Here is a 16,534-nt window from a genome sequence, read left to right as displayed (position 1 = left end):
TATGAATTTTATTGTGCTATGCTGATTATTAGACTGTTAAAGTTTTCTCATTGTATATTTTTAACATATCCATTGTACTACCTTTTGGTGTGTTTCCAATAAATTACTAATTTAATATATTATACTGATTGAATTAATATAACCCAAGTATCTTGTTTCATATAAAGTCCCACCTTCCCCTTTTGGCCCCCTTTCCCCCTTTTTCTTTATCAATTATCGGGGATGGAGTCTTGTGTACTGGATGGTCACGGCTCATACAAAGTCCCACCTGCATTTATCTCTTCCATAAGTGGAGAAAGTTAGAACCTGTGGAAATCACGTAGGCCTCCTATTGTATGTTTCTCTGTAGGAGATTTCGCCTTTCTCCTTTGTGGTCAGTAAAACAGGAAGTGAGCAGAATCTCTCCAGTGGGAACACAGAAAACAATAAAGTGACTTCTTTAACCACTTCAATACAGGGCACTTTCACCCCCTTCCTTCCCAGCCCAATTTTCAGCTTTCAGCGCTCTAGCGCTTTCAGTGACAATTGCGCGGTCATGCTACAATGTACCCAAATGAAATTGTTATCATTTTGTTCGCACAAATAGAGCTTTATTTTGGTGTTATTTATTCACGACTCCGTTTTTTTTTTTTTTGCGATATAAGCGCAAAAAAAGCGGAAATTTGGGAAAAAAACAATATTTTCTTTTTTCTATTTGAAAAGAAATCCAATAAAATCAAATTTTGTCATAAATTTAAGCCAAAATGTATTCTGCTACATGTTTTTGGTAAAAAAAATTCCGTTAAGTGTATAATAATTGGTTTGTGTGATCACGGACATATGTACGCAAATGATCATGTACATATGTGTGCAGGTGATCACGTACATATGTGTGCAGATAATCATTGGGACATGTGATTTTAGTGGGACATATGTGGGGGACATGTTTTTATTATTAGGGACATGTGTTTTTATTATTTGGGGACATGTATGTTTTGGGGACATATGTGGGGACTGTGTTTGTACTGTGTGGTGTGTTGTGTGTTGACACTACACTGATGATCAGTGAGTAAAAAGCTGTGAAAAGCAGCCCATACTCACTGATCATCAGCCGGCTGCAGCGTTCTGCTCTCCTCTCCTCAGCGGTGACTTCCGTGTGAGGAGAGGAGAGCCGATTGCCTAGCAACCGGCTGTTTGTTTACATCACATGACGGCCGTGATTGGACACGGCCGTCATGTGATCAGGAGGGCCAATCACAGAGCCCTCCTGCCGATCTGAGATGTGCCGTGTCCGGGTGACACGAGCACATCGGGATCGCGCCGCTGCGTGGGCGCGCGCGCGATCCCGCTACTCCTGAAGGACGTTCCTGAACGTCCTATCAGGAGCAGGCGGCTCCCACCCGGCCGTATATATACATTGGCCGGGTGGGAAGTGGTTAATTAGAGTGAAGAAGGCTGAAAGCTATGTCAGGATTTCACAGCCAAGGAAGTATTCCTCACTTCCTGTGGTCACCAGCATAAGAAAGGAAAATGTCCTTCATGAGAAATTAAAATCCTGACACAGGTCCACTTATTCACCCTAAACCAAAAAGCTGGGCTTTTACCAAAACTAGTCCTGACACATGGAGGTTGCTGTGACTGATTTTACTAGTTTCCCCGACTGTTATGCTGACCACCCTGTTTCTACACTCAAAATAGCTGACCTGGGACAAAATAAAGCATTGCAGATTTTCTCATACTTCCCATATCCACAAACTTCTTCTAGGTCAGTCATTAAGAAAAGTAGAGACACGGCCCGCAATAACCAGCATTTTCAGTAAAAACATCAGCAGTGTTTTTCTAATGACAACTTTAATCTTCCCTTAGACCAGTGATTCTCAACCAGGATTCCGTGGAACCCCAGGGTTCCTCCAGAGGTTGCTAGGGGTTCCTTCAGCATTGGGCCATTTCTGCCTCTCAGATAAGTTCCCACTGACACCATTGATCTTTTTAGCTATCTGTAAGGAGGTAATTCTTCCCAGTGACCACAAGTGTAAGGACCATTCTTCCCACTGACCATCACACTAATGTATCATGAGTTGTAGATTTCAAATTTTTAGCCGGTGTTCCCCCGAGACCGGAGAACTATTTCAAGGGCTCCTCTGTGTTGAAAAGGTTGAGAAATGCTGCCTTAGCCCTTGTACACACGGTCGGAGAATCCGTCGGAATGTGTCCTATCGGACCGCGTTGTCGGATAATCTGACTGTGTGTGGTATGCATCGGACTGATTCCGTCGGAATATCCATCGGACCAAATTTTCCAACTTGCTGGAAATATTTTCCGACAAACTGGTCCGATAGGACATACTCCGATCATGTGTAGAGAATGTCGATCGGACAAAGTGCCACGCATGCTCAGATCAAATTCCTACATCAAAGCTATTGGCTACTAGCCTGAATGTAGTCCCATCGTAACGAAATTACGTCATCACGTTCTGAAAGATCGGATTTTTCGACAACTTTGTCTGACCGTGTGTATGCAACAGTTTCAGACAAGATCCGACGGACAAAATCTGACGGATTTGGTTGTCGAAACGTCCGACCGTGTGTACAAGGGCTTAGACATATACGTAAGGATCAGAGCGACCGCACCTCAAGTGAAGATCTCCCTTCTATCTGACTCAACTCAAAGGCCCTCAGGATTACCAAACTTCTACACCATCAAGGGGTGCAATACAAAAGGGAGGGACTTTTGCAGCTTATGTTTGTAAGCTTGTTTTTTAGTCACTTTTCACAGCCAATGGTCATATATAGTTACATAGTTAGTAAGGTTGAATAAAGACACCAGTCCTTCCTGAGTGTCTACCCCTATCCCTGAACATTGCACACTCACATCAGTCCCTACCCTCAAAGAGCCCACAATCCAAGGTCCCCATTCATATACTAGGGCCAATTTTAGACAGAAGCCAATTAACCTACCAGCATGTCTTTGGCGTGTGGGAGAAAACCCACGCAGGCACAGGGAGAACATGAAAACTCTAGGCAGGTAGTGTCGTGGTTGGGATTCGAACCAGCGACCCTTTTTACTGCTAGACGAGAGTGCTAACCACTACACCACTGTGCCACCCATACGTAATGTATTTTTGAAAATGAAAATATCTAAAATATATTAATATATATGAAACCGTCTAAGCTCAATAACATTTAATTAAAACGTTTCATAGATTTTCTGAAACTGTCTTACTGGATTTAGAAGCTCCTTTACCTGTACTCTTATTATTGAATGCTGCCACATCTAAAGATTCACTTCCATTGTTACCTATATTGCAGTGTTCAATAGAAGTCTAAATACATTAACATCTCCTCTCAGATCACTCACGTTATGTCGGTGGCAAATGTCTGAAGACCTTTCAGTTCCAGATAAGAATAGCCATTAAAACGTGGCAAGAAAGGCAGATTAAAATCCGGGTCAATCACTGTAAAGAGAAAAAGAGAAATCAAAACTATTGCTTTTCACAACTGCCAGTCAGTCTCTGAGAAAACCTGCTGTGTGTCATATGATGAAACTTTATGTATCTTTGACTGTTGGCTGCATTCCAGGCATCACAAGACGCTTGTGTACAATGTTTTATATGTATAGCGTTTGTGCTGGCAAGAGGTATGCTGTGTCACACCCAGGGCCGTCTTTAATATTGATTGGACCCCGGGCAAAAAAAATTTGGGGGACCCCCTCCCATGCAATTTCACTCTCCACCTGCTCTGAGACCTACAATAATTAGAAGCTGGACTTAAAATCAGTTTACTGTATCAGATCAGGCAGCAATTGTGATTGGTTGCCAGAGGTTACAGCATATCGTTACTGCTTACTGACTGGTTGCTAGAAGTTACAGCACACATTACGGCTCACTGATTAGTTGCTAGAGGTTACAGCAAATGATTTCTGCTTGTTAATTAGTTGCTAGAGATTACTGTACAGTATTACTGCTCACTGATTGCGAGAGGTTACAGCACATCATCTTCTCACTGCGGGGAAGCATGATATACATATGAATGCCACCTTTATTTACATATCAATGCAGATGGCCACATCTCTTTGCTTAGTAATGGCACTGCTATTTACATATGAATGCCAGTTATTTACATGTAAACACAGGGTGTGCAGGTCATCTGTACACAACAATAGGGCTAAAACTTCAAGGGACAAGCTTTGGGCCCCACAACAATGACAGGGCCCAGGGCAGCTGCCCCTTTTGCCCTGCCTTAAAGACGGCCCTGGTCACACCTGACAGTCACCCTAATCCAGGCTAATTATGTTCCCATTCATCTTATACTCATATATTTGCTCATATGGGAAAAAAAAAAAAAACGAAAAGTAAAGGGGATGAGAAAAGAAATATAAAAAATATATACTGTATATTTGGATTTTGTCTAGGACAGCTGAAATGAAAACTTTGTCCACAGCAACTAACCAAAACTCAAAGCGGCATGTCAAACAGAAGCTAGTACATGATGATTATAAGAGCTAAAACTCTGTTATCACATTCGTTTTTTAACATTTTATACGTTAAATTAGATACATCAGACCAAATGCAAATAACACTTAAAAGTGATCGTAAACTTTTTTTTAAATACCAAACTCTTAGGCTTAAAGGGTGTTGTAAACCTTTGTGTTTTTTCACCTTAATGCATCCTATGTTTTACTTACCTGAGCGCTGGAACTTGACCCGGCGGGGACACGCTGTCTCTCTGCCTGGGGTTCTTGGCTCTTACTGGATAGATAGAGCAGCGAAGTCATTGGCTCCCGCTGCTGTCAATGAAATCCAATGACGCGGGCGCAGCGGCCAAATCATACATTCGGCGGCTATGGCCGCCGAATGCTGGACTCAGGAGCTCAGGAGAGCGCTTCTCCTAGGGGGTTATCTGATGTGGGGAGGAGCCACGAGAGCCGCCGGGGGACCCCAGAATTGGACGATCGGGGCCACTCTGTGCAAGACGACCTGCACAGTGGAAGTATGATATGTTTGTTATTTTAAAGAAAAAAAAAACGAACCCTTGCAATCACTTTAATGTACACGGGACGTTTTACAACCTCTCCTGAACGATTCAACTTGACAGATAATAACCGACGTTTAAAAAGGTCTGTTTTGCCACGTTTAGCCGCATTTGTGTTTTTTTAAATAGTAAAAAATTAAAAAGGCCTGTAAACAAATGCAGCTAAACACGAGTTACCGCATTTACAAGCCGTTACAGCCATTTAGCGTTTCAAATGCCTCTGAACATCCGTCCTGAATGCATGTTTTTGCTTTCCAACAAATGCTTCTAAACACAACTGCCTAGAAACTACTATACGACCCTGTGTACATGTACTGATAAGATAACAGAGGAGAGTTCAGGGGCAGCTGATAAAAATGCCCAGCTACTCCTAAACGTCCGTTTACCAGCAGCAGTGTACATGAGGCCTTATACTTACCAGCTCTGTGCATTGGTTTTGTACAAAGCAGCCCCGATCCTCCTCTTCTCAGGTCTCCTGCCAACTCATGACTCCTCCTCTTTTTATTGTGCTACCATAGGAAGCCGCTTCCTATGGTGGCACACCTGCAGGATCGATCCCGAGCTGCGCTGTCTGCTGTTATCGCAGATAGTGCAGCTCAGCCCCACCCCCACTGCCTCATCATAGGATTTGATTGACAACTGCTTACAATCTGCCCTGTGAGGAGAGGTAGCAGATAAAGCCCCCGATTGTGAGCACTGCACTGGATTGAGAATGGGCGATAGGTTTGGGGGGGGGGGGGGGGTCTGCACACTGTTTTTTTAACTTGGTGAATAAAAGGAAAAAAAACACTGTAATGTCATTAGGTCGAAACTTACCAGTCAAACTCCAGGGCCATTTCCATGCTTTGCCAACAGGATTACTAATTCAGAAATAACTTCTCTTATGCTGCAAATTCTTTTTTTTTTTTTTTTTTGGTGGTATTAAATAATAATATAGTGTGTGTGTGTATATATACACATATATATATATATATATATATATATACACACACAGACACACACATATACACAAACTGTGTGTGTGTATATTATATATATTTTTACAATTAAAGTGTCTCATTAATTATGCTACTTTAATGTTTTTGGTAAATAATATGGCAAAGTTATATGAGTTCGTATTACTTATACTACATAAAATTAATGAGAACACAAAAGACATGTTCATACAGCTGCATAAAAATGTACTGAAAAATACGTAGAAGGGTAGAGAAAGAAATGAGTTAGTGCCAGCTCACACTGCCGCGACTTTTCATGCGAATTGAGAGTTCAAAGTCGCGTGACAAGTCGTGCCTCATTAATGGCAATGGAACCATTCTAAGTGGTGCGACTCAAGTCACAGCAACTTTGATAAAGGTTCCTGCACAACTTTGGGTGACTTCCTCGTGACTTGCATTGACTTCTGTTAATGAAGTCGCAAGCAAGCAGCAATGAAGTCATGCAGGATGTTGGCTGTCAAAGTCGCACGATCTTGAAGCTGCGTTGATGTGAAGTGGCACTTAAGAATAGCTGGGGATAGCAAGAGGTTTATCACTGGTTAAGAATGAAAGACATAAGAAAATTACCCCAATAGAAACAGCTGCAGCTAACTACAGTGTATTTCTTTTTGTTGACATATTGCCCAGCACTGACACTATCAATCTGAAAAAGCAATCAGCCCTGAAAAAGCTGCTCTGCTATACAGATTGGGTTCTCAAACGGACAGCATGTCATGATAAATACACCCTTTATGTGTGCTCAGAGGGTGAGGATCCTAGAATATGTCAGGTACATCTTTGGTCCTTAACTGGGTAAATCTCAAGCATTTGGGTATTTACAGTAAAATTATTATGGCAATAAATCCACCTTGACTTACCCTTTTCACAAAACTCTCCCTCTCTGCCCATCGGGCATTCACACTTGGCTCCACCCTCGGGTAGCACCAAACATGTTGCAGAAACATGACAAGGGTTAGGGTCACAAGGGTTGCGTTCATCTGCACAGGTAGGTCCTGAAAGTATAAGAAGCCAGAGGTAAGGCAAAAAGCAATATTCACTTATGTAAAAAGTGGAGTAACAAGCATTTAATTAGGAATAGTGTGTTGTCTATTGAGGTTTGACTTTTTTCCTTTAGATTATGACCTTTTATATTTGTACTTGTTTTGTAGTCCTCATGAAGAGGGAGTGTGTTTGGTCTCTGAAATGCATTGGCTTTTTTTTTTCTTCTACGAATCAATTTTATTCTTAAATTATCTTGGACGCTTGTTTGGTACTCTCATTGGATTGTGTGTGTGCAATAAAAAACATGGCAGAAGGTTTAATACCCTCCACATGCTCTATCCCAAGTTTTGGCTTGAGCTGGTTATTATTGGTAGGGTTCTTGTGAAAGAATCAGGAGCTTCTTGAAAGAGTCCATAGTAACATACAGACATGCTGCAAGCATTAATACACTAATGGACAATGGCAGTCTCCTCGCCCCAATAACAGAACACTCACCTGTGTAGCCATTGAGACACTGGCAATGGAACATTTCGGCCTCCTTCACTTGACACACAGCACCATTATGGCAAGGATTGGGTTGGCATGGGTTGTTCCCACACTCTCCCACACCGCTGCCATATAAGACATCTTCTCCTTCTTCCTGCAAGTTGTACACTTGATTGTTCACATCTAGCAGGCGAATACAACCCTTCAGGCCAATAGTCACAGAGGTTCTTTCTGTCACCCTGATCAAAGAAAAAAATTGTTTAGTTACTAACTTACAACCTACCAAAAGGCAACTGGGTTTGAAAATATTTAGAAATACTGTATTTATCGGAGTATAACATGCACAGGCGTATAACACGCACATTCATTTTAAGAGGGAAGTTTCTGGAAAAAAAATAATTTTAAATCTGTTCATCTGAATCCTCACCATTGCCATCAATGCCTATCTGCAGCCTTACAAGTGCCATCAATGTGGCCTCACAAGTGCCATTAATGCAGCAGCCTCAACATTGCCATCTGTGCAGCCTGATCGATGCGCATCGACAGATTACATACAGCGAGAATCTCCTATGATAGACAGAACAGTGGTCCAATGGCGGCCCAGGAGACGGGACTTCCAATTACAGAGGCCGCCAAGTAAATGGGAGATTCTCACTGTATGTGATCTGACCACGCTCGTCCAGCCCCCCTCCCTGTCCTCTTCGAGGCAGCTAAAATTGAAGTATTGGCATATAACACGCACATGCTATTTGCACCCAATTTTTAGGGTGAAAAGGTGTGCGTTATACACCAATAAATACAGTAATTAGCTCTGTATTCTCCCCCTAACCCACAATAGAAATATAATGAAGTGCTAACTGGCTTCTATTAGCAAGCAGACCATAAATCTTTCATAAGCTTCAAAGATCAGACCAAGTGTTACTGCACTTGACAGCAGACAAAGGGTTATGGCATAAGCTGCGAATTTCCTCCAAATTCCAAAAGAGTCAAGAAAATTGCACAGCAACATTGGAAATTCAAATCTGTTCCCCCAAATAGGCATGCAGCAGGGTGCATCATCTCATTCCCGGTGTGCCAACTTTTCTGCAGGTTGTAAGTCTGTATTATTCATATCCTGAAACAGTAATAACCTCTTAGCCTCCAGACATTTTTCTTGCAGGCAGCAGCCAGGTGATATAGAAGAGTGCAAGCTGAAGATTCCATGACCCGTGTTATATACAGCAACAGGCATGACTTCAACCGTCACAAATGTCACATCTACAACCCTGACACTTTGTAACTTCATTTGTCCTAAGGACATTTGACTACCTAAGGTTTTAAAATCAAGACAGGCTGGGGCTCGTTATTGTTCACCACCATATTATCATACACCAGCTCCACGACTCCCAGGATTTATTTGCACGGGCTAGGTAATTAAACATGAAGGGGCGTGTCATCCTGCATGCTGTCTACCTGACCGAAAGAACACAACATTATAGGCTTTTTTTTTCTGTCAGAAGCACTCATTTAAAGAAAGGTGAATGGAAAACCAGAAGCTAAATACACAGCTAAAATACATGCATGGGACACGTCTATTAAAGGATTTGTAATTCTGTTTAACGTTCTATGATTCAGGGACACCGGCCAAACAGAATAACCTGTTCATGGACACACGCCCATCCTGCAAAAAAGGCAATTCCAGGGACTTTAACACAGTGATTAGGCCATCACTCCTGTCCAGATGCTCCCAGTGTAAAGCCCCATACACACTATCAGATTTTTTACTTCAGATTTACCAGAACCATATAATATGAGGTCAAACCTTAGGAGTTTCAATGTGTATGCAATCAGGCAGGCCCTTGCACTACATGGTTTTGGTATATCTGAAGACAAAAATCAGCAGACAATTTGATAGTGTGTATGGGGCTTTAGACTGACAGCCCTGTGGAAACTAGCAATAAATACTTTGTTGTAATGAGAAAGCAACCAAGAGGCAGACCAATACGACAGAACCATGACATCACAAGATAACTGACTGCAGAGATTTCATAGAGGAGAAGAGAGGAATTTTCTATTTGTGTTTATCATTATTTTCTGCTAAGACATGCCGAGGATTAGTACCTGAATATAGGAATATCCTTTCAAAGCACGAGGACATCATTTTTACATTTTCCTATCACTTAAATTTATGTTATTAACCTTTTGATACTTGCGGCTTATGCACTGGAATCATTGTGCAATATATAGTAAAACATAGATATTACAAATGATAAAAGTCAGCTATCTAACTACAAATATTTTTGTGTCACTAGCCGATATTTAAAGTGGTTTTCATACAGTGTGACCCCCAAATGACTTCCTTCTGATACATACACAGACATCTGGTCTTCTGGAGCTCCTCCAATGAACAGGTCAGTGTCCAGGTTCAGACCGTCGGTACCTGGTGGACTCTCTCCATTCACATGTGTTTCTCCATCCACAGACAACATACCACTGCGCCGATTCCGAATCACTACAAGCTGGTGCCACCGGCCAGGCTCCACCGGCACTTTACTGCTGATTATTCCAGTGCCCGATCCAGTGTTAAACCTGTAAAGCATAACAAAACATGTCAATTTACATAAAGAATGGTAAACATGCAAAAACAAAAATATCCTGCTGTCCCATAAATATATTTAAGGCTTGGTTCACGCTGCCGCGACAGGTCAGGTAATTACCGAGTAGCTAAAAGCAGAACAGGCCCTCAACATGCACCAAAAAATGCATACTCAAAAAAGTAAACAGAAAAAGTTCCCCATTTTCCAACATAACAGGTTCCCTTTAAAAAAATGTTTTATTTTCCTGCTATTACGCAATGGCCATGTATTACCATAACCTTTTAGCACCGTATAAAATGTCAGCAAAGACAAAACAACAGAACAGAAATGATAAAAGTTACTTGGGGACATCACAGTAAATACACCTACCTAAGTTCCACAAAGCCGTTCACTACTGCCAATGAGATGAAATCCTTTCCACGGATCTGGCCATTGTACAACAGAAGACCATTCTGCTCAGAGGAGCGGAATTCCATGGCAATGCGCACTGTGTGATATGCCTTCATCATTTTAAATGCCAGGTAAGACTTACTCCCAAATCCAGGAATGAAATACTTAATGTCTGCAATGAGAGCAGCCATAGGTGAGCGGGTAGAAAAAGCATGTGCAGATCAATTGTTCTTATGATAAATAACCATCAACTGCTAACTGCTTATGTCTTCCTCATTCAGAATCTCCTGTCCTCGGTGTTATCATGCACATAAGTTTTCTTATATGGAGTGCTTCTAACCAGCATATTTTCCTGTTCTAGTTATTAAGGGGTTTTCTATCTGAAGCTCTAAAATGGTGGTATGTAAAACTCATTTCATACTTCCTATTCTGGTCACCTGCGTGCAAAACTGTAGTAGGGAAAAAGTAGTATAGAGATATATTGCACAATAAATACATATTTAAGTTATAAAAGAAACACTTTTCAACTAATTAGATTAATTGGCAAAAGGTCAGTAACATGATTGAGTATGAAAATTGCATCTTAGCCCCCGTACACACGGTCGGAGGTTTCGACAACCAAATCCGTCGGAGTTATTCCGACGGATTAATTCCGGGAAGAGGTCCGGAAGTGATGTTGCATGCACACGGTCGGACTAAGTTGATGGAAAATCCGATTGTACATAAGGTGATGACGTTATTTCGTTAAGACGGGACTACGTTCAGGCTAGTAGCCAATAGCTTTGGTCTAGGAATTTGATCTGAGCATGCGTGGCACTTGGTCCGTCGGAGTAGGCTACACATGATCGGAGTATGTCCGATCGGAGCATTTTGTTGGAAAATTTTACCGGCAAGTTGAAAAGTTGGTCCGTCGGATATTCCGACGGAAACAGGCCGATGCAGACCACACACAGTCGGAATATCCGACAAAACGGTCCGATAGGACACATTCTGTCGGAATCTCCGACCGTGTGTACAAGGGCTTAGAGAATCAAGTTTCTCAGTAGTAGAGCTGAGCAGAGGTTTACCATTTTGTGAAAAGCTGCTTCTAAAAATTGTTGAACAATTTCAGAATAATGTTTCTCAATGTAAAATTGCAAAGACTTTAAATATATAATCATTTACCATTTATCATCATCATAATATCTTCAAGAGAATCTGGAGAAATCTCTGTGTTCGCAAAAAAAAAAAATAAGGTCAAAAGCGATATTGGATGTCTGTGATCTTCCGACTCTCACGATTCTGTGATGGACATCGCTGCATTTGCTCAGGAATACTTACAAAAAACGCGGTCTGTGAACAAAGCTTGTCGTGCCACCCAAAAGTTAAAGCTCTATCATGCAAAGAAGAAGCCGTATCTGAACATGATCCAGAAATGGGATCAAGCTCATTTAAAATCATCTGTTGCAAAGTGGAAAACTGTTCTGTGAGATGAATGGAAATTTGACATTCACTTTTGGCAACCAGGGCGCTGTGTCCTCGGGACTAAAGAGGAGTGGGACCTTCTGGTTTGTTATCAGCGCTCAGTTCAAAAGCTTGCATCTTTGATGGCATGGGGGTACATTAGAGCATATGGAACAGGCAGCTTGCACCACCAATGCTGGTTTTAGAGCAGCATATGCTCCTATCCAGAGGAGGTCTTTTTCAGTAAAGGCCTTGCATATATCAGCAGGACAATGCTAAACTGCATAAGGCATCTATGACAGAACATGTCTTTGTGGTAGAAGAGTCTGGGTGCTGGACTGGCCTGCCTGCAGTCCATACCTTTCACCAATTGAAAATGTTTGGTGCATCTTGAAAATAAAAATATCACAACTTTTTTGTCTTAAAATAGTACATTTTCTCAGTTTAAAAATGTAATATGTTTTCTATTGTGAATAAAATATGGGTTTAGGAGATTTGCAAATCATTGCATTCTGTTTTATGTAGATTTTACAAAAAGTCCCAACTTTTTTGGAATTTGAGTTGTGTTTATTTCTGATTTGTTATATCTATGGGTAATACTAAGTTCCAAATACCTCTTTATTTGAGAAAGCACATACGGTAACATATTATTTTGCACTTTTTTCTGACGAGTCTGTAATTAGGTCTCTGGTTTCATTTGTCTTCAGCAATTTGATAACTTGCCAGCTGTCTATGTAATGCATTCCATCTGTGTATGCTATATTGTACAGATCTGGTCTTATCTGCTCCTTTGACTTAAAAATTTGCAACATAGGTGAATGTCTTTGTTAGCATTAATTTTCTTACTTTATGCCAATTTCAATACTAATAAAAATCTTTTTGGATGAAAAGAAATTATGAAATAATTTGCACCTTGATTTTGAGATACCAGAAAGGTATTTTTTTAAGTAATAGGGGAAAATTAGACTCCAGTCACATTTTAGTTATCTTGCCATATAAAGGATATTTAAAGTGTTTTTAAAGCCTCAAGCCTTTTTAATTTAAAGCTGGTGTATACCCACATAATTTTTTATTTATTAAAACCTGTAAGGCAAAAGGCATAATGAGCTAGTATGCACCACATACTAGGTCATTATGAAATACTTACATCATAGCCGTAGCTCAGTATGCCTCTGATGACATCACTGCTGCACTTGACACAGTGCAACAATAGTATACATAGGGCCAAGAAAGGCAAATAGACTGAATTTTGCAGATTCAATTGGACTCTGCAAGGGCATTTGCACCAGAGCTTAGTAAATGAGGTGAAGCTTCACTTTGCAAAGAACACCCAATCACAAGCTAGGAAAATAAAAAAAATAAAACATTATTTTTGCTTGTACTTTATTGGATGGTGAAAGCTCTGGAGCAAATGCACTTGCAGAGTACAACTGCACTTCCAACGTGCCCAGTCTATTTGCCTTTAGTAAATAAACCCCATTGCTTCAGCCCAAAATAATGCATGCACCTAGGTAAGACACTATGTACATCAGGGGTGCCCAACCTTTTGAAGAGCGAGGGCCACTTAAGCGAATTGGTAACCGGTAGCGGGCCACAATGAGCGGAGGAGCGGGCAGATGACAGGTCTCTGCATATGTAGAGTGGACAAGGACACAGCCCACTCTACTCTATAGGCCCCCCAGATCCAATCTGGCCAGACAGAAGTGGATAGATCCCCTTCTGTTTTTTCTAGCAGATTGGATTGGACACAAGTCCGTTTACATCTGACGCTCCATAGAGTTGAATAGAGAGTGTGATTGGGTTGGACAGATTGTGTGAAAAGGAACCTAAGGCTACTTTCACACTGATGCGCTGTGGTTCACCCACACCAAGGGCGCAGTGCACCTGTGGCTTTCCTGCGGTTTACCTGCACTTTGCCATAGACTTCTATTATATCTTGAAGGTGTGGTGCACTTTCTGAAAGTGTAGCAAACCCACAGGTAATAACAAAAGTCTATGGCTTAGTGCAGGTAACCCACAGGTGTGCTGCGCTGCGTCTGTGGGTCAGTTTGAGAGCAGCCAAGTAACCACTGCAGAACCGATATGCCCATATATACACACTGTGATTTTAGTAATAAACTTACCTTTGATAACAGTCTTCCATTCAGGTATCACTGGCTGTTTCTGTCCCAAGCAGAGTGCATTTGGTATCACTCCGTCTGTGACAGGAGTTGGCGCTATACAGGAAGCAATGCGTTATGTGGCTCTGCTCTGCAGTTGCTTGCTTCCGCCGGCTTCATTCACAACACTGACGCTCTAGGATGGCGGGTTGGCACCTGCGATCTTGGCTTGCCAACCCGCCATCCTAGAACAGGAGGTTGCGGGCCACATCAGAGGGCTCTGCAGGCCACTGGTTGGGCACCCCTGATGTACGTGATCATAGATCGTATAATGTCACCAATGAAACAAGTTCAGTTCCTCAGAATAATTTGAAGGCAGTTTTTCTTTACCTTTCTCACAGACAACTCCTCCTTTTCCAGCTGGACAGCTGCAGGTAAACTCTTTGCCATCGTCTTCACAGGTGCCACCATGCATGCACGGATGTGAGTCACAGGGTCTTGGAGGCTTCCTGGCAGGTGTGGGTACACGAGCTGGTTTCCTCCTCGGTAAAGTAGCGGTAGTGGTCATTGGCCTTTTTGTACTAGTCACGGGTCGTTTTGTAGTCATCCTCACTGTGGTAACAGGGTGCTGGACAAGAGGCACAGGTGTGGTCCTGGCAGCGGTTGTCCTCTTGGGAGGTGGGGTAGTGGCCATATTAGTTGTAGCAAGTACAGGCATAGTGGCTGCAACAGTGCTGGTTGTTGCCATGGTACTAGTTGTTGCTGCAGTTGTTGTGGTGGTTGTAACCATAACAGGTACCCAGTCTAAACAGAAATATAGGGTTAGAGAAAAATCTGTTATTTTATGGCAATATTTAACATAAGAAGATTTACTGTAATCATTTAGAACGCTGTACTGCAGAATGGCTCAGTCTCACCCAGCAAAAAATCAATAAATTGTTTTCACCATAAAGTGGGTAAGCACAGTTACCCATGCTGTGTGGTAATGATGATTGTCTCAGTACAGTGAAGTTACTCTAACTCAGTATGGCTCATTTAAAATCTAGTCTGATCCTGCAGCTGTTGTGAGTTCCCTTGCATGGTGAGGTCTGAACATGTTGCTCTTCAGGCATCCCTAGCAGGGAAGATTTTAGCGGTTCATTACATCAGGAGTAGGAATAATAGAACATTCAACATTAGAGATTTTAAAATTTCAGTTTATGAAAACCTGTCAGTGAACTAGCTGGTGCCAAACTGTCTCCATAAATGGCTTGCACGCTTGTGCATTATGCACAAAGCCATAGATGTCAATAGTCTCCATAGTTAAGTATTTGCCACCTGAGCTTGCTATCGGCACATTCTTTTCCGATACACCTGCCTATGTTCTACGCATTAATGCACACGACTACGGGACCTGTTTATAAAGTGGCAAATGTTACATTATAGGGCAATCTGCACAATGTTCTATAGCATATGCTTCTTCATTTAAAAGATGGACTTTTTTTTTAGATCGTGTTTAGCAGATACCCCTACTATGTGTTTATCTTAATTACCCCTTGACCATTGTACATTTTATGAACATAATTCTCCTAATTAGTTACACATTTTACAAATAAGTTCTGGTGTTTATACGTATACAGATGCAATTAATGTGTGGTTATTTGGTAAAACTATAAACTTAATTTTCACTTAAAAAAAAGTCATACCCCTGAACCTGAGATGTAACCCCTGGATTACATACATATCATTTAATGGGAACAGTAGTGGCGTAAGGCGAGAAACATTGAACAGATGAGCTCCAATGCACTGACTCATCCATCCAATCTCTGGGTAGTGGCATGGCTGCTCCTCTGACTACAGTAAAAGGTCACACCATTAGGGGGGTTAATATGAGCATGCATGACTGTGTTAGCTTGACTTCATTGTACATCTGCTACCACGACCAATATCCTGAGCTCAGTTTGCCTTCATTTCTGTCCCTAAATTTATTTTGAAAAATACTCTAGAGAGCACCAGCTAGCAGCTCATTAGTGAGATTAATGTATTTTTATTTTCTCATCTGTAATGGGCAAACGGACAAAATATAATTTCTGCATCAAGAAACTGAAAAATCCAAATTGATCGACATTTTACTTCCGAAATGGGACTCAAGGCTGTAGAGTTGAGAATGAAACAAGACGATGTACCAGGGATCTCACCAAAGTCCAAGAACTTCACGTTGTCCTGGATTGGCTTCTTTATAGTTATTGCCTTCTTCTTGGTGCTCTTGAGTCTTGCCAGCAATGCTTTCTGCACATCGATAGAAGTCAGGCTGGTAGCTAAAACAGAAGAGAAACAATACAACCCAATTGTATCCTGCTGACATTACACATTTAAGAGTTCTTTCAATTTCCTAATGTATGAGCACCAGCTGGCCAACACAATCTTGAAGCATACTGTGATGCAGCACTTGGGGTGGAACTGTTCCCTGAGGACCATCAATGCTGTATAGCTAACATTAGTTGAATTCAGTATTAGATAACCTAATGTACAGCTTCTTGTAGAACAGGCTGATCCTTTTATCTACAAAAGCTTAT

General features: G+C 41.5%; 1 protein-coding gene across 8 annotated transcripts in view; it reads right to left on the bottom strand.

Annotated features, from left to right (window-relative positions):
• Positions 1-16,534, bottom strand: part of AGRN (agrin) — a 713,847-nt gene that overhangs the window by 65,742 nt on the left and 631,571 nt on the right. For 7 of the 8 annotated variants that reach the window (XM_077458091.1, XM_077458095.1, XM_077458096.1 and 4 more), the window contains 7 exons: positions 16,145-16,276; positions 14,370-14,783; positions 10,417-10,609; positions 9,824-10,039; positions 7,481-7,710; positions 6,862-6,996; positions 3,337-3,433 (listed from right to left, as the gene is read on the bottom strand). In XM_077458091.1, the coding sequence (XP_077314217.1) occupies positions 3,337-3,433; positions 6,862-6,996; positions 7,481-7,710; positions 9,824-10,039; positions 10,417-10,609; positions 14,370-14,783; positions 16,145-16,276 (1,417 nt within the window). The remainder of the gene's footprint in view (positions 1-3,336; positions 3,434-6,861; positions 6,997-7,480; positions 7,711-9,823; positions 10,040-10,416; positions 10,610-14,369; positions 14,784-16,144; positions 16,277-16,534) is intronic. The other variant, XM_077458092.1, reaches the window with a different exon arrangement.

Source organism: Lithobates pipiens, unplaced genomic scaffold, assembly GCF_037356315.1.
Source record: "Lithobates pipiens isolate NorthernLeopardFrog02 unplaced genomic scaffold, aLitPip1_a1.2 Scaffold_27, whole genome shotgun sequence".
In the NCBI taxonomy this organism is placed as follows: domain Eukaryota; kingdom Metazoa; phylum Chordata; class Amphibia; order Anura; family Ranidae; genus Lithobates; species Lithobates pipiens.
The sequence above is the reverse complement of the archived record's forward strand: the minus strand, read 5'-3'. Positions and strand labels throughout refer to the sequence as shown.